This window comes from Geotrypetes seraphini, chromosome 16 (assembly GCF_902459505.1).
Source record: "Geotrypetes seraphini chromosome 16, aGeoSer1.1, whole genome shotgun sequence".
In the NCBI taxonomy this organism is placed as follows: domain Eukaryota; kingdom Metazoa; phylum Chordata; class Amphibia; order Gymnophiona; family Dermophiidae; genus Geotrypetes; species Geotrypetes seraphini.
The window spans coordinates 43,792,430-43,818,592 of NC_047099.1; the positions used below are offsets into that span (position 1 = coordinate 43,792,430).

At 44.4% G+C, this 26,163-nt stretch overlaps 2 protein-coding genes across 3 annotated transcripts in view; one reads left to right on the top strand and one right to left on the bottom strand.

The window, feature by feature from the left end:
• Positions 1 to 2,785: 2,785 nt before the first annotated feature.
• PPOX (protoporphyrinogen oxidase) lies at positions 2,786 to 16,223 on the top strand. Its single transcript, XM_033923433.1, has 12 exons — positions 2,786 to 2,946; positions 4,710 to 4,844; positions 4,979 to 5,094; positions 5,835 to 5,967; positions 6,299 to 6,443; positions 8,578 to 8,768; positions 8,972 to 9,032; positions 11,567 to 11,685; positions 12,759 to 12,872; positions 13,643 to 13,792; positions 14,477 to 14,519; positions 15,110 to 16,223. Exons 1-12 carry the CDS (start codon positions 2,860 to 2,862, stop codon positions 15,244 to 15,246), a joined length of 1,431 nt encoding a protein of 476 aa, XP_033779324.1. The 5' UTR covers positions 2,786 to 2,859; the 3' UTR covers positions 15,247 to 16,223.
• A 1,185-nt stretch (positions 16,224 to 17,408) lies between these two features.
• B4GALT3 (beta-1,4-galactosyltransferase 3) overlaps positions 17,409 to 26,163 on the bottom strand; it is a 43,075-nt gene continuing 34,320 nt past the window's right edge. For both annotated transcript variants that reach the window (XM_033924323.1, XM_033924324.1), the window contains 3 exons: positions 25,200 to 25,322; positions 22,972 to 23,076; positions 17,409 to 21,370 (listed from right to left, as the gene is read on the bottom strand). In XM_033924323.1, the coding sequence (XP_033780214.1) occupies positions 20,581 to 21,370; positions 22,972 to 23,076; positions 25,200 to 25,322 (1,018 nt within the window). In that variant the 3' untranslated portion in view covers positions 17,409 to 20,580. The remainder of the gene's footprint in view (positions 21,371 to 22,971; positions 23,077 to 25,199; positions 25,323 to 26,163) is intronic.

A 26,163-nucleotide genomic window follows, 5' to 3' on the forward strand; every position in this document is an offset into this window, starting at 1 on the left:
AAAAAAAAAAAAAGGTATGAAAATACATTGAGCAGCCAAAGAGCGGTTTGTCCCTCCCTGCTCGCCATATAAAGGGCTCTTTCCTGTGGCTGCTCTGGCTGTCCGTTCAGAGGTTGAGCTCTGGGATTGGCCGTGGCCCTGTCATCGCCCGCCCCCTGGCCAATCAGTTGAGGGAAAAGGTGGAGCCACAATTCTCAGACCCTTTGCAGGGCCACTTTTTGCATGTGTAGATACAGTAGTTGGAGGGCCTCAGAGAGAGAAAACAAAATTAATGTCTTATGAAAGAAATGACAACTTTGCATGAGCTAAAACTTCTGCATGTTGCACTGCTGTCAGTGGAAATGATCAGAAGCAATTGAGGAAAGTTTATAAACTACAGTAAACCCTTGGTTTGCAAGTGTTTTGCAAGACAAGCAAAGTCTTGCAATACAAATACATACAGTGTACACATCATCCCAACTGAGCCAGTGGACGCTGCAGGAGTGTAGTGGCCGTTCTAAATGAGCAATATGAGTACATATAATATTTTGTATGAAAGTTTTTAGTTTGTGGTCCGAATCGTCTGAGTTTCCATTATTTCCTTTGGGGAAATTTGCTTTGATATACGAGTGCTTTGGATTACAAGCATGCTTCTGGAATGAATTGTGCTTGCAAACCAAGGCTTTACTGTATACAGAATTTTACCTCTTGCAAAACTGTGATATCAACTGCAAGAGAGAAGATTTTGGTGTAGTCCTCTAGGGGAGAATCAATTTCCAACTTGTGCCTTAAATGTCCGGTGGTCGCATCCGCAACCGCCTTCAGCTGTCACCTCCTCCAGCACCAGACGCAACCGCCATCTTCCATCCAGCAGTCACCGCCAGGAGAGGTGCTGAATTTCACGAGAGTTCACGAGATTACGTACAAACGCACCTTACGTTCTGGAACATTGCCCGCCTCACTGCTGTAACCTCACGCAAGCGTTGTCCTGCGTCTGTACGCGATTGACCTCTCCACTCCACCTCACAATCGCGTACAGACGCAGGACAGCGCTTGCGTGAGGTTACAGCAGTGAGGTGGGAAACGGTCCAGAACAATGGTAACATACCAAGGACCTCAAAATAGTACCTGGGGGGCCACATGTGGTCCCTGGGGTGCGAGTTTGAGACCACTGGCTTAGAGCAAGGGGAGCGCAGAGGGACATGGTTAATCTTGACCATCTCTTTCTTTACCAGGAGGCTGGAGTGGGTGCTGGGGTTAAACCAGAGGAAAATACCGCTGCCTGCTGGGTGGGTGGAATTCAGCTTATAAAGTTCAAGTTCCCAGATTTACATTGTAAGTTCTTTGAGCAGGAACTGGCTTCTTTGTGACTTTGTACAGTGCTGGGGTATGTCTGGTAGCACTATAGAAATAATTAATACTAGTAGTAGAAAGATGTCCCCTCCCCCCACCAAATAGATATGACGCACACTGTAGTTGGAATTTCTTGCTATTAAACTAATTCTTACATAGGACACACTGTTATCAAATTTAGTTTAAGAGTTTACAAAACTGCTTACTCAACCTAGTAAGGATACCCTAGAACAGTATTTCTCAACTCGGTCCTGGAGTGCCCCCTTGCCCGTAAGGTTTTCCAGGCTATCCACAATGAATATGCGTGAAAGAAATTTGCATATAATGGAGGCAGTGTATGCAAATCAAAGTTTATGCATATTCATTGTGGATATCCTGAAAGCCTGACGGGCAAGGGGGTACTCCAGGACCGACTTGAGAAACACTGCCCTAGAAATTAGAGGTGAAGGAGAGTGTAGCTCAGTGGTTCCCAACCCTGTCCTGAAGGACCAGCAGGCCAGTCGGGTTTTCAGGATCTCCCTAGTGAATATGCATGAGAGTTCTATGAGCTTCAGAGTTCTTACTCCCACAGCGGCACTAAAAACGCTAGCTTGGCTTTGTATAGGACAGGGTGAATTAAGAAACCAGAGAAGAAAAGCAGTAACATAAGTTGAGAGAAGAAGTGAATGGGGATACTGGGAGGAGGGATGACTCTAGTGGTTTTCTCACAAATTTGTACCCAGTAGACTTATTGAAAAAAAGCATCCAAAAATTCTGCAGATGACCCTATAAGACGGGTCCTTCGATTAAATAACTAATTGAAGACAGACAATTGGGATCTCCCAAATTCTGGAGATCTGATCTCGCTGTACTGTGAACCTAGATTGAAAATGGGCTGAGGACTGGGTGACTTGATGTGAGCTTCCCTTTCTAATTCCAGAGCCTGGGGGGTATACACTCTGTCTCCCCATGAACAAGTGCTATCAGGGCTGGGACATTATCTTCTCAAATCCCCGAGTTGGTTGATACTATGAGTGATTTCAGATGTAGTGGGGGGGGGGGGAGATAGCATTTAAAAACAACCTGTGGTGGAGAGAATAGATGAGGGAGGGGGACAAAAAAAACCATGCAGTCATTCATTTCTGTTTGCTCTTGAACTGAAACAATTGTTTGTGAAAAGCTCCTTCTGGTTCCAGTTTCATTCTGGTTCTTTGGGGTTTATCTTCTCAGCACACTAGGTATTATCTCCCTTAGGAGCTGGAGGTGGTGACATTTTGCTGGGTGGTGTGGCTGAGCTGCGAGACACAGACGCTTATCAGTTATGTCTGGGTGGCTGTGTGGGGGGGGGATATTTTTTGATTTAAAAAGGCCTTGTGTTTTTCGCTTTATGCCGTACTGGTTCCTGGACTGAATTGTCTCTTTTTTTTTTTTCATTTCTCCTAAGTGTTTTTTTGCTGTTTCTGTTTGTAGCCTCCTCCCCTACCACAGACACATCCTTTCTCTCGTTCTGTCTGTCAGTTCACTCTTCCGAGAGGAAACGTCACCTGGATGCAGAGGACAGTGGTGGTGGCTGGAGGTGGGATTAGCGGGCTTGCTGCTTGCTATCACCTCGCCCAAAGCTCCAGTGCACCCAGAGTAAGTAACCCAGCCCTGCTGTAGAGTTTTTACTATAACGCAGCAGATATTTGTACAATAGAAAAATACTAAACAAACAAAACATTAGCACTTGAATTAAATGAGAGTTCGGCAGGAGGAAAATTTTCAAAGAGCATGCCCTGCATCGGTAGCATGGAATATTGCTACTGCTTGGGTTTTGGCCTGGTACTAGTGACCTGGATTGACCACCGTGAGAACGGGCTACTGGGCTTGATGGACAAGCAGCCGTGTCATTTTTCTTCAAAACTAGTGTAAATTGAACACCCATCAAAGCTTCTGTTTACTTTGGACCTGCTCTTTGACGTGGGCGGCCAAGAAGGGTAACACTGTGTGCAGGTGTGCTCCTTTTTCTCCCTCCCCCTCCCCTTGCCCCCATAAGAAAAGCCTCTCCACCCTCAGCCTAAAAGTGCACAGTAGAAGCTGTCCCATGTCGTTATTTCAGCCAGCTTCCAGCGGACTTTCTTCAGATGGTAATGGAGGCTTGTTAATCCATTTTAAAGTTTCTAGTTCACTTCCAGAAATTATTCTCATATTGATAGGTACAACAGGGTGACAAGAGCTGTATGGCTACATTTCACTTAGCACCTCAGTCCTACCCTTCGGTACCTCCTGGTACTCTAGTATTGACCCCCCTCCCCCCCCCCAAAAAAAAGAAAATACACACACATAAATGAGACAGTTCACCTTACTCCTGCTTTGCAGCATCCCCTTGCTGTTCACTACTGAGACCCTTACGTTTTCTGGCAGCGTATCTCACGCCCGTTCTGCAGCTTCCCCCTGCTGTTGCAATACTAACCCTTGCACATAATTCCGGCTGTGCACCATAATAATAATAACAGTTTAAATACCGCAGTACCGTGAAGTTCTATGCAGTTTATAAAAGATTAAAAGCCGTTACAAGTTGATTGAACTTAAAAGAGGTGAAAGAAAGTGGTTAATAGGTCAAGAGAACCGTATTGAGGAGAAAGAGATGTACGGGTCAGTTGTCTAGATATTTCAGGAACAGGTGTGTTTTTAGGCGCTTCCTGAATTCCTCAGTAGTGGGCGAAAGCAATTGTTCTAGATCTTTACCCCATAATGCTGTCTGATGTGAGAGAAGGTGTTCATGGTGTTTTTTCAGTTTACATCCTCTAACTGGGGGGGGAAACGAAGTTCGAATATGAGCTTCTCTTGTGTCTGTTGGCTGAGAAGGAGAAAAGGTCAGTTATGTATTTAGGGGCTAGTCCGTATAGTACTTTAAAGCAGAGGCAGGCAAACTTAAACTTTACGCGTGCTTCCATCGGTAGCCAGTGCAACTGCCGGTAGTAAGGTGTCACGTGATCAAATTTCTTCAGTCCGGAGAACAGTCTGACCGCTGCATTTTGCATTAATTGTAAACGTCGCATATTCTTTTGGGAAATTACTAAATAGGCGATGTTACAGTAATCAAGTTGACTTAGTACGAGGGATTGTACCAGGATTCTGAATGTTTTGATGGATCTAAGTTTCACCATAGTCCTGGCCTGCAGCACCCTCCTTTTATTCCAGTACTGAAGACCCTCATGCACTTAAATCCTGACTTAAGGTGAAATAACTTTTCTTAAAACTCTTCATCAGGTCCAAGATTGCAATCTCTAGCAACCAAGCCAAGAAATGTATCAGTCTACTAAAAGGATAGCACCTACTTCAGTGTATGAAAGTCTAACGTGCCTTTTTGCTGTGCGATTTGCTTTCTTGGTTTAAGATTAGTATATTTATTGTAGATCATTCTGCTGGAAGGTAGCAGCCGTTTGGGAGGCTGGTTGCAGTCTACCCGCACAGAAGATGGAGCAGTGTTTGAGCATGGACCTCGGGGGATTCGTCCAGTTGGGTCTGTAGGAAAGAACACCCTGAATATGGTAAGATTGTAAAGAAACATTTCCTTGCGAGTAGGGCTGCAGCACAGAGTATTCAGCACACCAACTGGCGCTAAAAATCTCTTGCGCGGTCCCCCCTCAGATACTGTTATTAATATTCTTCTAAATATTTTCAGCTGTCTGAACTTGGTCTAGAGAGCGAAATTCTTCCAGTACCAGGGGACCATTCAGCCTCCAAAAACCGTTACCTGTATGTGAACAAAGCGTTACACAAACTACCCTCTGGTATCAGGTAACTTTGCAGTCTGCCTTCACCCCTCCCAGCACTCCTCACCTCTCAGTAACCCCTTCACGCCTCAAAATAAACTCCATTTCTCAGGAACCCCCTTGCACCTCCCAGTGACCCTCATTTTTCACTACCCCCCACCCTTCCCTCCCTCTCTCTTCTGCGAAGTTCATCTAGGATCCCCGTCATCTCTGTGTCTCATTCAAGTTTTATTAAAATTTGATTTGATCGCTTATCTAGTGTTACTAAGTGAAATACAAAACAAAAAGAACATAAAAATCATACAAATTATGATTTGTTAACAGTAAATTACATGAATACAAACACATATACTATAACTTTCATTATAAGAAAGTAACACAGTAGATGATGGCAGAGAGTGATCAACATGGTCTATTCAGTCTGCCCAGCATGATATTTAGGGTTCTGTCACCCAGTACTTTCTGTTAAGGTTATCTCCCCCCCACACCTCACACTCCCCGTCTCATTAGAAGAAGGGATAACAGAAGGTGAGAGCGAGTGACTGACTAAAGGCCTTCTTATACCTGTCTGGCTTCCAGAGACTTCAGCCCCCTTCCATCTTTGAAGATGTGAAATTATAATCAGATCAGTTGACCGTGATAGCAAATCATTAGGCTGGGTAGTGTTCATAGAACCTCAGTTGTGTTTCCAGCTAGCCCCACCCCTCCCCAGACTGACTCTCCGAACTCTGCATTAACCCCATAAACCTTCTGTCTGATCTGCAGTGGACTTTTAAGGACCATCCATCCCTTCAGCAAGCCATTGATCTGGTGTGGACTCCGTGACTTCACAGCCCAGCGAGGAACCCAGCCCGATGAGACCGTCCATGAATTTGTGGCACGCCGCCTGGGAAAGGAGGTGAGAGCTCTCTGTCCATCAGCAGCATTTAAACTGAGCCTCAGCCTGTGGCACTTCTATAGCATAGGATTGTTATTTGAATGCCAAGCATGGGTACAGTGGCCCTGACACTGTCTCCTCCTCTTTTGTCCTCCATTTCGACAGCTGGAAAGGAAGATAATTAGGCAGACTGGATGGGTCGGTTAATCCTCATGTGCCATCATTTACTGAGTAAGGAAGGGAGAGAGGCAGTATTAAGTAAACGGGCAGTGGGGGGGAGGTGCGAGTAGAAGGATGTGCGGGTTTTTGGTTTTTTTTGCTCAGCAGAGACTCTCGCCACCTTCTCCCACAGGTAGCGGACATTGCCATAGACAGCCTGTGCCGTGGTGTGTTTGCTGGAGACTGCCAGCGACTGAGTCTGAGATCCTGCTTCCCTATGTTGTATGAAGCTGAGCGGAAGAGACGCTCCGTCATCCTGGGGATGGTTCTTGCTGGAGGTGAGAGAGTGGCAGAAGGAAGGGGGAAACGATGTTTTGTTCTTTTTCTCCTCTTACCTGGATCCCTGCACGGACTGAGGGTACAGGTTTTGCAAGCAAGACAAGGAGGGCAGGTAGGGCTTCTGTTTTTACGCATTTATAAGTTATATATTTTGGTACTGTATTGGTATTATTTAGACATTTTATTAGCCTGGACTTGGTTCTCTTTGATCTGGGGTAGATCCCCCTTAGCTGAGAATCCCAGGTTCAGGGACAATTTCACAGAACGATGGACTAACAACCACAGAAATGTGAGTTCATTGTATTACATTTCCGACACACAACGTACATTTCCATACTTAATGGGCTAAGTATTAAGATGGTCCAGCCTAGGACGCCAACCCACACCGTGTCTCTAATATTCCCCCTTGAGATTTCAATGAACAGCTTAGATATCCGTCTAGTAGAAAATAGGTTTCAAAAATAGCGAATTGGAAGGATTTGACAAGAAAAACGTCCGTCTGCCCCTTTATGCCACTTCTTGGACATTTTTCTTTTTTGAAAACGAGCTCCTGCATCTCACTAAGGACATTTATACTTGAAACTGTGCAGAGAAAGCTGACACCCGCCAGAGGGAGGCATGTTCTTGGGGCATAGAATGGGGGGGAGAGAGGGGCGTGTTGGTACTTGGGAGGGAGCACAAACCTTGGACAAAGGAAGGAGGGAGGGAGCATGAACTTAGGATATAGAATGGAGGAAGAGAGGGGAGCATGAGCTGTAGGATGGAGGGAGGGAGAGAAAGACGCTGAGGTGGGGGAGATGTAGAAAGGGAGAATTGGGTATCTGAGTGAGAGAGAAAGAGAGATGGTGCACATGGGAAGATGAAAAAGAGAAAAATTGTTGGGCATAGGGAGGGAGGGAGAGAGAGAGAATTATTGGACATGGTGGTGGGAGAGATGAGAGGGAGTAATGTTGGATGTGGTGGTGGAGAGGGAACAGCGGGATGGATGGAAAGGGATGCAAGAAGGGCCTCATGGAGGTGGGACGGATGCTAGGATCCGAGTTACATACAAATTCAACTTAAGAACGGTTTAAAAAACAGAACCCGTTCTTAACCTGGGGATTGCCTGTACAAAATCTTGAAAGTTATCCTTTGATTGATAGGAAGCCAACAGAAGTATGGCATGTTCATACTTTTTAGAAGTAGTTTAACTGCTAAAATTTGAATTGTCTGAAGGTTTCTAATATCCGATTGACGTATACCCTTACAAAGGGTATTACAATAGTTCAGTGGTCTCTAATACACAGTCCACGAAGTCCTCCATTGTAGCCCTCAAACATTTGGCTGAAATACTCTTCAAATCCTGTAAATGCATTAATTTCAATCTTGCCCATTCGATATAGTAACTGCAAACAATCTCTCAACAATAAGTGTGTTATTCGTGTGTCTCCGTTATGGAATTTGCTACTGTTGACAATCCAAAATAAAGTGAGGTTTTTAAAAAATATATCCTTAAAGTGCTATAGAATTATTATTCAGAACAAGCAGCTAAAGGTGGTTTACAAAATTAGTTTTATGTGTAAGATTGAAATCGTTTGGTGGCCCTCAGTGCTTTCTTGTATTCATACTGTGGCCCTTTACATGAAAAAAATTGGAGATCACGACAGTTCTTTAATTGACTGATTTTATGAAATTACAATAGACCGAAATACGATGGGCTGAAGGGTAAAAGAGTGAATCATCTTCAGTTTATGGAAGCTGCGTTGTACAACACTAGAGATCTGTGCTCTGAAACTCAAATTGTGGTCAAGGATAACTACTACCAGGTCAGCGCTGTTTTTTTTAATCTAAAAAAAAAAAACAGACTGACCTGCAGACCGTGATTACCTGGAAAACGGCACTTGGGACCTTTGCTGTGCATAGTAACTGACCGGCTCTGTGCCAGGGTAGAGAAGCCCCAGTAGGGCCGGAAGACCTGGCAAAATACATCAACCTCATGGGCCAAAGGAGAAAAAGTGACCCTCAGCCAGGAGCCTTAAACTGCTCTGTGGACTTCCAATGCATTATTCAGAATTGATCAAAGTTTAGCTGTGAACTTTGTTTCATCCCCTCCCCCAGTGTCTCTTGCTCGGCTACTTTTCTTTTATCTTGAAGGTGAGAAATCCCATTTTGATTCGGCTCTGATCCGCAGGGCAAAGAAAGAACGCTGGAGCCAATGGTCCCTGCGGAGTGGGATGGAGATTCTGCCAGAAGCCTTGGAAGAGTTCTTGAGAGGCCAGGGGGTGCAGATCCACAGGGACACCCCTCTGCGGCAGCTGGAGAGAACAGCAGACAACCGCTGGAAGGTAGGGAAAGAGGCAACAGGAAGAAAAAGAGTGGGGAATGTAGTCCTACCGAACTTTTATAGAAATACAAAACAGAATAAGAAGACTGTTGTGTATGTCTATTTATACGGGTAGATGTTTGTGGGATATTATTTAGATCTATGTAAATTGTCTTTGCTATCATTTTAAACAATATGGTTTTAAAAATCTTTCTTCTGTTTGAGATCACACTGCCAGGGGGCAGCATTGTGGCCGACCATCTGATCAGCGCTGTGCCAGCTAAAGGTGGGTGTACGGGCATGAGGGAGCACGTGTCTTGATTGGCCATCATCTCCTGCTCTTCTAATCAGCTGGCAGAGATGCCATTGCTCTAAGTGTCAAACAAGATCCTCCTCAACCAGACACAGAAGATCCCACTCACTATTCACTCACCCATCATCCAAAGATGTCAAACGAAAAAAACTTTATGACAACCTAATAGCCTCCAAAGCAGCTAAACTGGACAGACAAATCACCACTCTGTTATCTTCGACTACAGACTACAAAGCCTTCAGGAGAGACATTCAAACCATACTCTTCAAAAAAACACATAAAACCAATCCCAACTCAATATCCAACACTCTATTTACCCTTAGATCTCTCTAATACTCTTCTATCTACCAAACGTTATCTAAAACCTATAATTTCACCCTATTCTTATCTCCTAAAGACCTCCACTTCCCTTTGGTAACTCTTTACCCAACATATATTACCTTAAAAATTCTATGTCATCGCTTATTCTATTCCTTCAAATTTTGAATGTAATTCTTGTTTTAGTTTGGATGTAATCCGCCTTGAACCGCAAGGTAATGGCGGAATAGAAATCACTAATGTAATGTAATGTAAGATTAGGGCAAACTAGCACAGAAAGCTACCAGCCCCCGCCCTGGCAGAGCTTTAAAACAGATATAGGGCCCCGTATTAAAAGGAGTTATGATCTTATCTGGGAGAGTTTTACTCATAAATTGGCCTCTGAAAATTTACTAGGGCCGAGTGCAGAGGTATAGCTACAACTGAGTGAGCCCGGCAAAATGCCCAGCCCCCCCCAATGGTAAGGACCACCTGCAGCCGAACCCTCTCTTCCACGCAGAGGTCCCACACCTCCCCAACCCCCTATTTACCTGATCGCAAGGTCCTCTACAACTACAGTGTCAGAGACAGTGCTAAAGGCTATCTCTGCTGTCTCACCACACTGATACAACTTCCTGTGGGTGGGACGCGGCAGAGGAAAGGTCCCGCCAGCCAGAGGCAGCCTTCAGTGCTGTCTCTGACGCTGTAAGGGGTGAGCGACAGAGTCGTTTCACCCAGGGCCCGCTGAGTCCTAGACTGAGTGCATACATTTTTTTACTCAAAGTTTCACTAAACTTTAAAATTTAGCAGCATAAAAAGTAGATGGTAACAGGGACAGATTTAGGGTGGGAAAAAAAAACGTAAGAACTTAGCACCGATTCTCAGCATTAGGCTCAGAAATCTAGGCAAATGACTGGCAGACCTAATTTTATTTTAGGAGCTTAAAAGTTATCATAGGATGAATTTTCAGTGGACAAGTTACGTTTCTAACTCTGACTGAAAATGGGGCACACATTTAGGAGGCTAAGTTAGCAGCATAAATTTAGAAGTTCAGCATTTTCTGAATATTGGGCCCAAAAGTTCTTGCTGGTTCAGAGAAATGCTTACAAGCCAAAACTTTGCAATTATAAGTCCCAACAATGCTCAAATCTAGCCCCAGGTGTATAAGTCCCACTTCCAGACACTGGAAAATTAGACCCTCAGGCAAGAGAGGCAGCTGGATTCAGTTCTGTGCCAGGAATCCGGCTTGCTGTTTTTTATTCCATTTAAATGTTTAATTTAAAGGATTTATTCTAGTGTTTATTCACTGGCTTTACGCAGGGCACCTTCTAAGTTATTTAGGCCCATAAGTAACCATAAGCAGTGGTACATAGATAGCTGCAGAGAGTTTGGTAGAAGACATACATTTTGAATTAAGATTGTGGCTACATCCTTTTCAGTTTCCCGTGGCTCAGAGCTACAGTACGATACGACTGCCAGGTTTTTCCACCCTCAGGCGTTTCCCACAGGCTAAAGCATTGGTGTTTGGTACTGCAACACCTGTGTGGAGATTCTAGGTGTGTTCAGTTTTAGTCTCCACACTGAATAAAATACAAACCTGACGTTTAAATTTTTGAAATGAGGAGCACCCTCAGTCTGAGTTTGAAAGCTTTAAAGAGCAGCTCTAAAGCTTAGAAAAGCAAACGCCGAGCAGAAATTACTACCATCATATGGTGCTCCTATGTGCTTTGAAGTGCAGTAAATAAATATATATAGGTGGAAGACAAAGTCCACAGTCCTGCAATGCCCCGAATGCCAAACCCACTGACCCAAGTTAGTCACTTGTCCCTCCAATTACTTAGCTGTAGGAGAGTCCAAGACAAAAGTTAAAGTGCAGTCCTTTCAACACGGCTCAACCCAGCAGGCTTTCAGGGCCAAAGGAACCGAACAGGCCAAGGAATTGCAGGCAGGCAAGGCAAAAGGGGGAGGAATAGGAGACTCGGGCAATTAGCAAGCTAATCACATTGGAACTTACATCAGCATTCACAAGTGCATGCCCTAACAGGGAGGAGAAAAGACTGGAGCAGAAGCAAAATTTGTCCCCGTGTCACTCTCTATTCAGCATCTGATCTAAGCCTTTATTGCTATTTCCTACAGCATTGGGGGAGGGGGGAGGGATAGAGACAACTGGACTTAAGGAAATACTTAAGCGCTGTTGGGGTTTCTTCTAGTTCTCTCACAGCTGCTTCCAAGATCTGAGGAACCATTGGCCAAAGAATTATGCCAGATTGAAGCCGTTTCCGTGGGCGTAGTGAACCTGCAGTACGATGGAATGGTGCTTCCTGTTAAGGTGAATGCTTGTGACATCTGCTGTGTTGGTGTCACTTCCACAATCTGTGGCAATGAGGGAGGTTTTTTTTGCCAGATCTCTGTGTATCTTTTTGCTTATGGCATCATCAAGCCATGTCTGATTTATGGATAGTAATAGAGAAGAGACGGCAAAGAGGAGATAGAGGTTTATAAAATACCAAGTGAAGTGGCATGGGTAGACCTGAATCACTTGCTTACTCTTTCCAAAATTACAAGCAACTAGGGTCACTCAATGAAGCAATTGAGTAGTAAATTTAAATCAAATCAGAGAAAATATTTCTTCATTTGACATGTAGTTAAACTCTAGAATTTGTAGTCGGAGAATGTGGTAAAAGCAGTTAGCTTAGCAGAGTTTAAAAAAAGATTTGGATCTTGCTAGATACTTGTGACCTGGGATGGAAACAGGATGATGGGCTTGATGGACCTTCGGTCTGTCCCAGTATGGCAGCTCTTATGTGAGCCAAAGTCTAGGACAATCGAGCCATTGTGACATCACTGATGAGGTTGGCTCTTAGGCATTGGGGGAACGAGGCATTGTGACATCACAATCTCAGCTCTGGGTTTCTGCCAGGTACTTGGGACCTGGGTTGGCCACTGTTGGAAACAGGATACCTTCGGTCTGTCCCAGTTCTTATGTTATGTCCACATTTTCTAAACCAAAGCTGCATATGCGATCTGGAGGTCTTAGAATAGACCCTGGCATCTTAGAGGTTTCAGCTGTATGTGATCCAGTGATGATGTTATTAGTGTATTTGCTTTCATTTGAGTCTGCAAAGCACAGGCTTCGATACGTTTGTCCTCCTTTAATCATCCCACCTTAATTTAATGACCACTGCTTGCTGATCACCATCACAGTGGCCTAGTGGTTAGAGGAGCTGCCTCAGCCCCCTGCGGTTGTGAGTTCAATTCCCACAGCAGCTTCTTGTGTCACTTAACACGGTCTAAAATATGTTGATGGTGTAAATCACACAGGAAAAAGTGGTATACCGAGTCCCATCCCCTTCACCCAAGAAACGGATCTGGTTTTAACCCTCCATTTCTGTTACCCTGCAGGGATTTGGACACCTGGTTCCATCCTTCGAAGACAGCATTCTCTTAGGTATTGTGTATGACTCTGTGGCCTTTCCAGATCAGAACCATCGTGGTGCTCCCTCGACCCGGCTCACGGTGAGTACCGGGTACCCGTCCTCCCAAGAAAGCTTGGAAGAAGTACATAGAATCTCTAAGGGAGTATAGAAGGCATGGATTAGCAGACTGGATTGGCCATATGGTCTTTATCAGCCTTCATTTTTCACTGTTTCAAAATAAAAGTGAAGCCATAGGAAGATTCCTGCTATTTTGGATGTATGATACAGTTTTGCTGTTATTTTGGGTGTGGAATGTTTTACACTGACCCTATTGTGCTTATTATCTGTTTTGAAAATTAATAAATACTTAAAATATTGGAAAAAAAAGATAATAGGCCCAGGGGAAACGGGGGTAAGTGTGGTTCCAGGAGGGGGCTGCACGGCATAGTTTCAGCTGAACGTGCACTGGCCTTTTCAGCCCAAACTGAAACAAGACCAAATACGAATTGTGGACTGGTTTTGGTGCATGCTCTCATTATGCACGGTCTCTGCCCTTATTCCTTTCCGTCTGGTACTCATCAGAGACCCAACATACACAGCCAATTCCATTGTACCTTGCCGCTTCTCATCTGGCTTTAATTAGGGGACTTTAGTGTACCTTCCTTCTCTTTATTTTCTCTCCACGGGCTTTTTTTTCCCCTTTCCCCTTCACTCCACCTCTCGTTGGGGTATACCCTGTGTAGCATCCAGTGATTCTTTTCCCAGCGTTTTGCTTTGACTGAGCACAAAAAGCTGTGGCTACCCAGGGACACCAGATCTCTGGGCTGGGTGGCTAACATTTTCCTCCTCTTGTGGGATCCACTTTTTTAGGTGATGATGGGAGGTGCCTGGTTTGAGGAAGGCATCGGCAATCCAGATAAAGTGTCCCAAGACCAGTTGCTCCGTAGGGCGTCTGAGGCAGTGATGTCACACTTGGGCATATGTGGAGCGCCAACACGAGCTATCGTTAAACTGCACAAGGTATAGTTCTGGCTACAGTTTCATTCTGCACTGGCAGGGAGGGGTGGAGGATTTGGTGCAGTAATCAAACTGGTTGGTTGGCTGTTTCCTCGGCTTCATCTTGTGGGATGAAATCACATGAATGGGGAAACGTGAGGGATTTTTGGTTCATATTCTCTTTCATAGAGGTGGTCTGTACTTTGTCCCTGCAGTGGTTTTCTGGGCACTTATACCTGTTTTCAGATTGCCAAGTCACAACTAGGCAGTCTCGTCAAACTTTTATCACTGCAGGACGACTTAAGTTTGGTCGACCCACATCTCGCCCACACCACTCCTTGAAAAACGTCCCTTTTCGCACAGCGGCAGTCAAAAGACCTAAGATGCCTCTAGATATGTCTAAAACCCGTTTCGATTATCGGCACTTGAATGACCTGTGTTTTAGGCCTTCCAAGTGCCGATTCAGGCGGGTTTTTTTGGACGTATTTTCGTTTCGATTATCTACCTCATAATTTTTATGTTCCTAAATTTAAATGAAATTTTATGAAAACATCCTCGTAATTTGGGCTGAAAATAAGGCACAAATTTAGGAGCTTAGTTTTTTTTAAAATATTAGGCTTTATTTCTGTATACATTTAGCTACGCTGGGATGTCCAAATGGCACTGGCGATAGAAAAGCCAGTCCTGAATCTTCTCTTCTGTCTGTAGGCTTGCATCCCACAGTACACCCTGGGACACTGGAAACGCACAGGTAAACTGGCTTATCTTATTTTATTTATTTATTTAAAAAATTTCTATACCATTTTTTCCAAACAGATATGGTTTTTAATCATATTCTCGATGGTTTTTAACAGAAAACTGTGAATAACATATGAGAACAGGACCTTTGCGTTGGAACCATTTGTTGCTAGATTTGCACCTGGAATTTAGCTATTTCCGTGTGCAGAGGAAATGGAAATCTGGTTCATTCACTGCAACTAATGTTATCATTTGAAGCAGTGGACAGTGTACCACTGATCTGATGGGCCGATTGATTGTGTCTGGTGTTCTATGTGGTGGAGGTAGAATTTTGTTTAAATGGTGCACTTCATACCTCTGGGCCTGATTTTTCTTTTTTAAATAGGTAAATTAGATTCCCTTCTGTTACATTACTGGTAACCACTGGGGCCCCTAGCTGTGATGAGGCCACAGTTCCCCAGCACCCCTTATCACGATGGTGCCAAGTCCAGAGTGCTCAGGGCCTACAGAACTCTCAGCCATGACAGCATAATAATCTCGTTTTATGAGTTTCTGAAGCTTTGTTAAAGCACCTATTACATCTGGCTTCTTTTCTCCCAACAGAAAATATTTTCAAGTACCTTAAAGAACAGATGCTGCCTCTGAGCGTTGTGGGCGCATCCTACGAGGGCGTCTCTGTGAACGACTGTATCTTCAGTGCACGGAATGCAGTGGAAAAGCTCTTTCAATGGCCGCAGTAAGCAGAGACGAGAGACGCTTGTAACTAGGGTTACCAGAAGGAAAATCCGGACCCAAAACGATGGGAAACATTTTTGTCTCTTTCTGCCATATTTTCTTAGTTTTGAACTGTATTTCTTGGTACTTAAGGATCTTCCCTCTATAATCAATGCTGTTCTGGTGTTTTTCTTTTACCGTGTTGCTGAATGAGATTTGTGGTGAGCATGTCCAATAAGAAAGACATGGGGGAAGCCACTGCTTGCCCTGGATCGGTAGCACAGAATGTTTTGGCCAGGTGCTGGGGACCTGGGTTGGCCACTGGTCTGACCCAGTAAGGCTATTCTTCTGTTAAACCACCAGAGGGAGCCAGAATAGTAGCTTTCATTGATACTTCTTTTTTTGCACATCCCATGGCACTTTACAGCCAAACCAGGGTGTGTTTTGGGTATGATGCCTTTCTTTCAAATGTACAGCTAATGCTCAGCATAATATTTGCTTCCTTAATACCTAAGCTATATTTGGAAATTCTTTTTGATCAGATAGCAGCTCACATGTATCTTTCTGCCACATTTTTGTAGTCTGTCTGCATTTCTTGGCACTTGAAGCTCTTCTGTTTCTTCATGTGTTGGACAGAATTAGCAGTATTTTTCTACTTTAAACCACTGTATCCTGTTTTCTTGTCACACATTTTATCAGTTGGAATTGTAATGTTCCTTGTAATCGTAAACTTTTCATTCTCACGGTTTTTGGCACTGTTGCATCCAGTACATGAATGGTGCTACTGTCTCCAGGCCACCTGCCATCCGAAAGTCATCCAGGAGCAAGATGTAAACAGAGCTGGCAAGTCTCACCCAGTAGTTCCCAAACTTGTCCTTAAGGAACACCAGCCACTCAGGTTGCTGGGATACCTGCTTTGAATATTCATGAGGTATATTTGCATACACAGCCCCTACTGCTGTGGTCTCTAACTCAAACCCTTTGCAGGGCCACATTTTGGATTTGGAGGGCCTCAGAAAAAAGTCAATGTCTTATTAAAGAAATGAGGTAAAACTCTTCATAGTTTATAAATCTTTCCTTTTGGCTAAGTGTTAATAATAATATTGTCATTTGTAGCTAAAGAGACATAGGATCACTTTTGTGATTATGATAAACATACCGAGGGCCTCAAAATAGTACCTGGTGGGACAGAAGTTTGAGACCACTGCCCTACTGCATGCAAACATTCATTACAGGTATCCTAAAATGACTGGCTGGGGGTTTGGAACCCCTGTCCTTCCTGCACCTAGTGAAATGCATTAACATGGGTTCACCTAGCTGCACATTTGACAGTTAAGAGTGCGTTAGCTAGTGTACCGAGTGCAACGTGCAATCCCCTCCAAACGCCAGAACTTGAGCTTGGCATTGGCACAGACTAGTGCTGTTTACCACACCTCTGTTAAGTGGTGGTCTTTGGTTATGGAATTCTTCGCCATTGTCCATTTCGATCTTTCATTCCTTAGGGATGTCAGACAAGTGATAAAACTTGGCTGGCTGTGAATTTTTTGCCTGGGGGTGGGGGTTGCTGTTAATATTCTAGGTACAACAGTTAGCTTTAAGTGCTTTGTTATTTAACGGATTGTAGTTACCTCAATTTGATATGCATTTATAGTAAAACAGAATATAAATATCAACATTGAATTTAAAGGAGAGAGGTACCAGGGATAAAAGCAACACTGCAGAAGCACCAGGGCACAACACTTGCTCCCTTTCATCGAGGATCTAGAGAGCATGTTGTACAAGACATGATGGGTAAAAATTAATTGCGAGGGGCATTAGTACTTTAATCCAGCATTTCTTACAAAACTTAAAACTTGGACAATTCTTTAGGCCAGTGAAACGCCAACTGTGCCTCCTGAGATTTCAGGTGTGCCATGGCACACCGAGGAGGAGGAGAGGCACTGGTTCCGGCTGCTTGCCTACAAGACGTGGCGAGATGCACATCCTGTAGACAGCTGGCTCCAGCCCTCTTTGCTGCTGGCACCCCAGGACCCAGCTGGAGGGCCTTTGCGTGGACATTGATGTGATGATGTCACGCATGCGCATGATGTCCACGTATTTCTGGATTCCTCGAGCCGCTGCGGCTCGAGAAAGTTTGCGGGACACTGCTTTAGGCGAAGGAAAGCTTCCAAGGCACAGAAACCAACAGTGTAAATAAAATCGGGTATTTATTTAAATACAAACTATTACAGACTAAATAAAAATGATACATGCCTAAGTGGAACAATCAACTTGCTTCAAAGCACCTAGAGGGAGTCTAGAGTCTGGATACCTGCTCTCCCACCCCCTGGTGGTCAGTAGTGTGTAAAACAGGAGAGCTGCAGCCCGGCTGGGTCTGGGTTTTGCTCATGCGCTTCCTGCTCTGCACTGCTGCCTTCTTTTCAACACTTGTACACTGTAGAATGAAAACAGCATGTAAAAGCCACAGCCAGTGTGCTAGAAGAGCCACTCTCTCAGCTGGTACCATCTCGCCAGCAGATAGTGTCAGGTGAGCCGTGAGAGTTAGTATTAAGGATGAGCACATCGTGCACTTCTCAAGAAGTTACTCTTGCGCAATGGCGTAGCTATGGGCCCAAGCCCACCCAATGGTGGCACCACACTCCTATCTCTGAAACTCCCCATCAGAGCTAGCCTCAGCAATTCATTTTCATTGCCTGAACCAGCTTGGCTACCTCTAAGGTAAACTAGAAAGGGGTTGCAGAGACAGAGGCAGCTGCCGAGCTGCTGGCAGAGGAGTGGGGAGGGAAGTTGATAAGGAAGGTTGAGAAAAAAAAAAAAACACCACCACCCCCGCACCTGTTTTATGTATCTACGAGGTGGGAGAAGGGGGCATGGAAGGGCCCATCCACGTTAACTCTGGGCCCACCCAAAATACTAGGTTTGGCTATGCCACTGGTATTGAGTGTAAGCACTGCTGCCAGAGACATCCACAGACACCATCATGCACAATAGAAATGTATAAAAAAGTCATTGTGTTTCTGGGAAATTATATAACGGAGGCAAGTTCATATAAAGATCAGTATCGCTGACAAAATGAAACCTGAAGTCTCACAGCAGGAGAAAAAGAAGGAAAATCTACAGCAACACGTTTCAATAAATAATTCACAGCTTATAAAATATTTTTTTTCTCAACACACAATATATACACATACTGTAAATACCTTTGTATTTCTTACAGAAAATATATGTTCTTTCTCCTCCAAAATATATTTACAGCTTTCTAGAAACCACAAATTCACTCCCCACACAATACATTCAGGGCAAGGCTTTCTTGGAGTGGGGGGTCATCCTACCACTACCGACCAATCCTTGGGTTAAACTAAAACCTGAAGAAATCCCTTTTTATATCCTTGAGGAGAGAAAACAGAGTTTGAGGATACTTTTTCCATGAACTCACTGCAAGAAGCTCAGCTCTAACATAGATTCACTTATCTTCCTTGTCAGCCTAGCCAGACTGGTCCAGTCACTAATTGTAGGGTTATGAATGCCTACCAGCTGGTAGAGACCGAGAACACTTAAGTTTCAAATAGGTGCAGATTCTAAGTCTCCACCAGATGGGCAATTTCTTTACCTCTTCCTGGTGGTTCCTTTCTGTTGGACTGCCTCTGTCTGCTTTTCACCCTTTGGGTTGGGTTACCCAGTGGCTGGGACCCTCCCCCTTTTATCCCCACGGGGAGGACCCATGTGTATCAGTTCCAGCGCTGGACCCTCGAGTGCCTATCAGTTCGCTATTGAACTCACAGAGGCTGTTTGTTAGTGGACCAGAAATTTGGTGTTCATTCTGCAATGGAGTTCCTCTTGGTCACAGTCCTCCTCCACTTGTCTCGAGTGCCTCAGGGGAAGTCTTTGCTACTGAGAGTGTTTGAAAGCATGTTGGGGGGGGGGGGATGAAGCCACAGTTCAGGCTCAAAGTTTTAGCCACCAATGGTGAATGTTCGGTGGAGATAACCAGCTCTCTTACACTGAATATTCACAGTTGACCCATTAAACATTATTTAACCAGTCAGTGTCCGTTTCTAGCCAGTTAAATAACTTCGATGGCAAATAAGAGTTAGCCAGTCCATCCCCGTCGGTGCTATTCAAAGGAAGAATATCTCCCCTCTATCAGTCCCATAATCTTGATCACCTGCAGTGCATCACTTCTAATCCGAGTTTCTGTAGATTAAACTACTAGGTCCCCAAACTTAAACTCCCTCCTTTACCCTTCCGTGTCTTTCCCTTACCTCCCAACACGGTTCCTGACTTACTCAGGGAATCACACGTACTACACTTCAACGGTAAAATAAAAACAGTCCAAAGCAGCCTCAGCCTCTTACTCGTGTCAACATTAAAATGTACCACAAGAGGGCGCCTGGATTTTCAGAAAAGATAAAACCTAAATTCAGTTACTTTGAATTAAGAATAAAAGGGGCCCCAGGAATTGGTTTTCCCTCTAAGGCCCCCATCCCCCCCCCCTATTTGGAGATCGCAGCTCCATTTGTTCACAGCACCTGATTTCGGCTCTTGCCCTCAATCTCCCAGCCCTACTACTGTGTTAAAGACGATTTGGCTTTAATTTCAGGTCAAGGTTTCTCTCACCACCAGATTCGCCAGAAGAGGTGGATCCAGTCCTGGTTTTGCCCCAGTGCACGTGTATAGATGTAGTTTGGATATCCCTGTGCATGAACTGGGGTAGTGCTAAGATAGGATCAGCCTCTTTGGACAAAAAAAACCAAACTGCAGATCAGACTGGAATCAGTAATTAGTTTGTTAAGGAAACCTGCTCTTCCCGCAGACTAGGAGCTTGCAATTTGTCACGAATATATTTTTCAAATCAGCAGAATGCAACTCCTCTGTAAGTAAACAGTAACTAGCCAGTTTAGAGCTCAGCTTCACCCCTCCCTAACCCGCTTTTAAGAAGTCACTTAACCTCCCTGCATCCATGCTCAGCTGGACATTTTAACCATATGCCATATTTGGTACAGATACTGCTTTTAGAGAACCAACATGAACCCCTCAGAACAAGGTGATCCGATTGGATTGGAGAACGCAGGGTGCCGGCCTCTGGCTAATGAGTATATAATCCAAGGGAGGCGGCCAGTTCTGAGTGAGGACAGCACTGGCTTCCTCACGTCTGAAACATCCTGTAACCAGACAAGCCTCTCACCTTCCCCAAAAGATGCCACCTCAATCTCTTCACATCTCCTTCTCTCTTGTAGGTTAGTTCTTCAGTGACCCCTAATTTCCTGATGTCCGAAGCTTTCCTCAACTTTTCCGGTCTCTGATAATGTCTCAGACTCCCCATTCCTGGCTGCTGGGGGATGAACAGTCCCTCAAAGTTCTCACATTTCTGCTGGTAGTTTCAGAGCCCTGGTTCTGGTGACCAGGTTGCTGAAAGTCTCCTGAAGTTCTCCCGTCTCCGTTGATGGTTTAGGAGTCCTAGTCCTGGCTTCCTGCTTCTCAAGATCACCGTCATAGCTGTTTTTCACATACTTCAGCTTCCTTACTTTTTTATCCAGCCAAATCTTTTGTTTCATATTTCCAGCTTTCTTCAGCTGGGCTTTTGCCTCCTGGGGATTCAACCTTGGAGACCCTCTTGGGCCCTGTGTGCTTCTAAGGTGCCCGTCTCCTTTTTGTGCCGAGGACAGTGATGGAACAGCTCCATGCTGTTCAGACGTATTTATCTTGGCTTCTCCTACTTCTAGTCCACTCAGATTCTTTGCGTCTGCTTTTCCATGCCATTGATCCAGGGAAGCAGGCACTTCCACCACTATGGGCTTTACAGTCTGTAGCTCAGGCGGCTCCTTCCAAAATTGTAGAGGCGCATTCGCCACTGGGATCATCACCTCGTCAGTACTAGGAGAAAGAGCAGCCTTTTCTTGAAGCACGGCACTAGCATTGGCAGGGTGAACGGTTGGCTGTTTCAGGACAGTTTTACGGTCAAGGTTGCTGTCCGGCACAATTTTGCCAGGTTGCCTCGTCCTCCTGCTCTGTTGGCTCTTAGGGTCAAGCCCAATGTCAGCTGTAATGTTGGTGTACAGAGTACGGAGCTCCTTGGAGACCAGGGTGTAAGTCAGAGAGTTCATTCCATCCTGTGTCCACATCCTCTGGGTCCTTATCAGTAGATCGAACCTATAGCAAACCAGAGCGAGACAGCAGGATTAGTGCAGAGTTCAAAAGATGGTAAAGAAAGACCTCCCTGTATGGACAGAACTAAACACTGAAAATTGTCTACCACGATACTCCACCGTGGAACTGACATGTATAGGGCAAAGGGTTTATTCACTCCACTCACAATTTTATAGACCTCTTTATCATATCACTCCTGAGCTGTCTCTTTTTCAAGCTGAAGAGCCCTAGCCATAGTTTTAAAATCTGATCATTATGTTTTCATATATATTAGACGTAAGTAAAGAAGGTATAGTACAATTCTGTCACCGATGAGAGATTTATCCTATACCTCAGAAATGAAACGTGTCTTCCCCTATATAGAGAATCAGAGCAGAGATGTGGCAAACCCTAGTGGAAATAAAATGGCAACCAATAAAAACCTCCCCCTCCCAAATTAATTAATTATTGCAAGAGATAACTCTTAACAGTTCAGTTGTATCCGCTATAATAAAACCCTTAGCGCCCATGCTCACTTCAAACTCTGCCACGCATGCGCAGTACATAAAGAAATGGGATTTGACACCACCACCGTCCAACCACTCCTGCTAGCTACAAATCTCCGCCTTTCCTCGGCATTTCATTGGTAGCGCTCTGCTCACCGAAGGCGCCAGTGGGTCTCTGATTGGGCCGCGGCAGAGTCGCTTTCAAGATCTCACAAAGAAGGGCGGAGTGGGGAGGAAGGCCGGTGGCGCTGGTGGCGGGATTGGACTTTGGGTCGGCCTGTGCTGGCGAAATCTTGGGGTTCGGTTTGATAGACTCCGGAGGAGCTATGTGGTAGCCCCCACGCCCAGCCCCACCTATACCCCGACTCCAACCATGCCCCGGACCCTGCTTTTCACTGTTCGGAAGTTACTGGATGCCGGCCCTCATCACTAACAGTGAGCACATGACCTCGGTTCTTTCTCCCAGGGCGACTGCATCGCCAGAAAAAGACAGGGGCAGAGTCTCAGAGAGAGTGCGGAAGTTGCAGCTTAGCTTCAGGAGACTACCTGCAACTATTTGGATTTTCTTAAAGTGCAGGCACTATTAGAGTTGCTATCTGTACAAAATGGAAACATAAATTATGTCTAGGAATTGCCCACGAGGCAGGAGGTGGATTCGGAGGGAGGGAGTGGGAGAAGGGAGAGATGTTGGAGTCAAGGGAGGAAAGGAGAGAGAGAGAGACTCAGGGATGGTGTGAGGGAGGGAGAGATGTCAGATTTGGGACATGGATGAGAAGGACAGAGGGGCTACAAGGGGGACAGGGAGAGAGATTGGGATGGAAGAAGTTCCCTTAATACTGCTTTTGTTAAGAAATTACTGGATAGCAGAAGACTGCACAGGATACTTTTTAGAGACATGTCACAAGTAGTTTACAGTCTGCCTCTGCTGGTAGAAAGGCATACAGCCGTAAATCTGGATTGGTCTGGAATGACTCAAGGAAAGAAAACTAGCAGCCAAGACCTAATTTCTCCACGGTATGATTCAGCACTCAATGTATATCAAGCTTTAGCCTCAAAGGATAAGGAACTTTCTGTGTGCTGTCTAGAGGTTTAGGCAACAGCATAGCAGTATCCTCTTACCTGTGTGGATTTTCCTCATTTCCCTTGTCCCCTTTGTGTTTCACCATCTTGTAATGGCCCACAGACATTGGGGGCCGAGAAATCTTCATCCCAGCCAATCGGATCCTGAAAAGGAGAGGCAATATTAGCTGAAGAGAGGAGTAAGGGTTTGTCTCGCTAATGAGAAGGGTAAGAAGATTAGCTGGGCACGGTGAAGCTCTTCTCTCATTCTGTCCTTGTAGCCTCCCTTTTAGTAGAATTTTTGCTTCCCAGGTTTTAGTTACTCAAGTCCCTTCTTGATGCCTTGACACCCCTCTCCCTTCCACCGCTACTAGAAATTGATTAAATGAAAGAAGAAAAAAATAACCTTCAACTCTCTTAATAACGGTGGCATTATTGCCAGATAAAAATTGGATCATAAAATTATTTTTCAAAAATAGATATAAAGAATTTCTGGGACTTAAAAATACAAATATTTTCAGATGTAGCTAGAGAAACCCAGATATGGAGTCGCCAATTCCTGATTTTGAAACCTGGAGTAACTTCGATTGGAGGTGACTGACTCAGTTGACTAGTTTTCTCATCTTTGAGACGCCTTGAAAAGGAGGGAACAACGAGCTAGAATAAATACATTTTGACTCCCAGACCCAGTTATCAGATATATAGCTTTCTTTATATGTAAATTTGTATCTAAATTCCTTTACTCACTCCTATGCAATCCTGGATCTAAGTTGAGGACTTGAGATTGTTTAAGTAATGATATATAATTGTATTAGAGCATTTTCTCTATTTTCTTTATTATGTGAGTCTTATTCAATCTTTTCTGTACAAGACATTTAAATACTTGATAATTTCTTTCAATTTAATAAATAAATAAAAGAAGAAAAACCTTTCCAGAGAGGTGGACAATAGAAAAGAACAAAATATATATGAATATATGATAAAGCAAATGGAAAAATTAGAAAAGGAGTCACTGATTAGATCATTAGATAACCAGGGAAAACAAGGAGTCAGTGAACACTGCAATAAAAGTTTTGGCCTTTATGACAAAATTTGATAGGGTAACACCTCTTTATTTGCAATCTAGAATTTGATTTAAAGCTTTCATTCTTGCACATCGAGTCTTCTGCTCTTTACAGCCTGATTATTTGCATTCTTTTCTAATTCCTTATTCACCGTGAAGAACTTTGAGATACCCTCTGTGCACGAAAGAAAGCGTTCTACTTGGCAGCTCCAAACCTATGGAATCATTTGCCCCGAGAGTTAGATTAGAAGAAAAATTTGAATCTTTTAAAACTATGGGCTCCTTTTACGAAGGTGTGGTAGCGTTTTTAAGCGTGCGCCAGCCGAAAAACTACTGCCTGCTCAAGAGGAGACGGTAGCAGCTAGCGCACGCTATGTTAAGGCCCTAATGCGCCTTCGTAAAAGGAGCCCTATGTTGAATACAGTTTTTTTAAAGAAGCATTTGGACAAGATTCGATAGGAGTTGGCTGGGTAAGACCAGAGGTCAATCATGCCCAGCAGTCCGCCCACGTGATGGCCCATCAGGTCAAGCACCTGTATAGTATTTCTCTATCTATACCCTTCTATCCCTTTGTCCTTCAGGAAATTATCCAATCCTTTCTTGAACCCCAATATTGTGCTCTGTCCTATCACTCCCTCTGGAAGCGCATTCCAGGTGTCCACCACCCTTTGGGTGAAGAAGAACTTCCTAGCATTGGTTCTGAATCTGTCCCCTCTTAACTTTTCCGAATGCCCTCTTGTTCTTGTAGTTTTCGAACGTTTGAAGAATCTGTCCCTCTCTACTCTCTCTATGCCCTTCATGATCTTGTAAGTCTCTATCATGTCCCCTCTAAGTCTCTGCTTTTCCAGGGAAAAGAGCCCCAGTTCCTCTAATCTTTCAGCATATGTAATCTGAACTAATCCATGTTTTCTAAATGATTTCTGGGCCTTCAGTCAGCATTCCTGTAAAATCTTAAGTGAATGTTATCCTCTATGCTTGCTGTTTGTGTGGGTAGGCCTATTCTATTTAACAATGGGGTTCTTTTTATTTGATTGTATTTTGTAAACCGCTTGGACCAGTAAAATGAATGAGTGGTATAACAAGATTAATAAACCCATAATAATTTTTAAAATATTAAGGATTAACAGTGTGGGCTACGATACAGTCTTCAAAGATACAGATGCTTCCTGATAAAGATACACACAGAGACAGACAGTCACTAAGACACAGAGAAACACAGACCGACCTGGTGGCGATATCGTCGTCCTCTCCTCCCCATCCCCAGTATTCATTGGGGAACCCGTTGATCTTCAAGTACTGTTCTGGGGTCAGTGCCGAGACACCCCCAAAATATTGTGAATATGGGAGACTGAAAAAAGAAAAAAAAAAAAATGACAAAATGATTAGCGAGGGAAATAAAGGAAATTATGGGAGCACTGCAAGTTAGGGCAGTGGTATATTTCCAAAGACGGGAAAGCAGTGGGGAGGGCCACAGGGCAAGGGTGAACTACATTGGAAAAGCTATATGAAATGGAAGGGGGGGGGGAAGTCAGTACTTGAACAATAAGGGATACTGCAAGGCATCAGCAAAGCAGTGTGTGCATGGGGGTGGCCTTAGTACTGGACCTGTAATCTCATACTGTGTGTGGTGTTGTAATCTCACTGCAGCTTCTCTTCAATGTAAACTGCTCTGAACTGCAAGGTAAGACGGGATAGATTATTATTATTACTTATTTCTATAGGGCAGGGGTAAGGAACTCCGGTCAAGAGCCGTATTCCAGTCGGGTTTTCAGGATTTCCCCAATGAATATGCATGAGATCTATTTGCATGCACTGCTTTCAATGCATATTCATTGGGGAAATCCTGAAACCCCGACTGGATTGCAGCCCTCGAGGAGGGACTTTGAGATCCCTGGGTTAGTACATCGAAATTACTAAGCTGGGGAATTGTATAGATCAGGGGTAGGGAACTCCGGTCCTCAAGAGCTGTAGTCCAGTCGGGTTTTCAGGATTTCCCCAATGAATATGCATGAAATCTATTTGCAAGCACTGCTTTCAATGCATATTCATTGGGGAAATCCTGAAAACCCGACTGGAATACGGCTCTCAAGGACCGGAGTTCCCTACCCCTGCTATAGGGTGTAGATGGACTGCTGGGAGGGTATAGATCAGGGGTTTCAAAGTCCCTCCTTGAGGGCTGCAACCCAGTC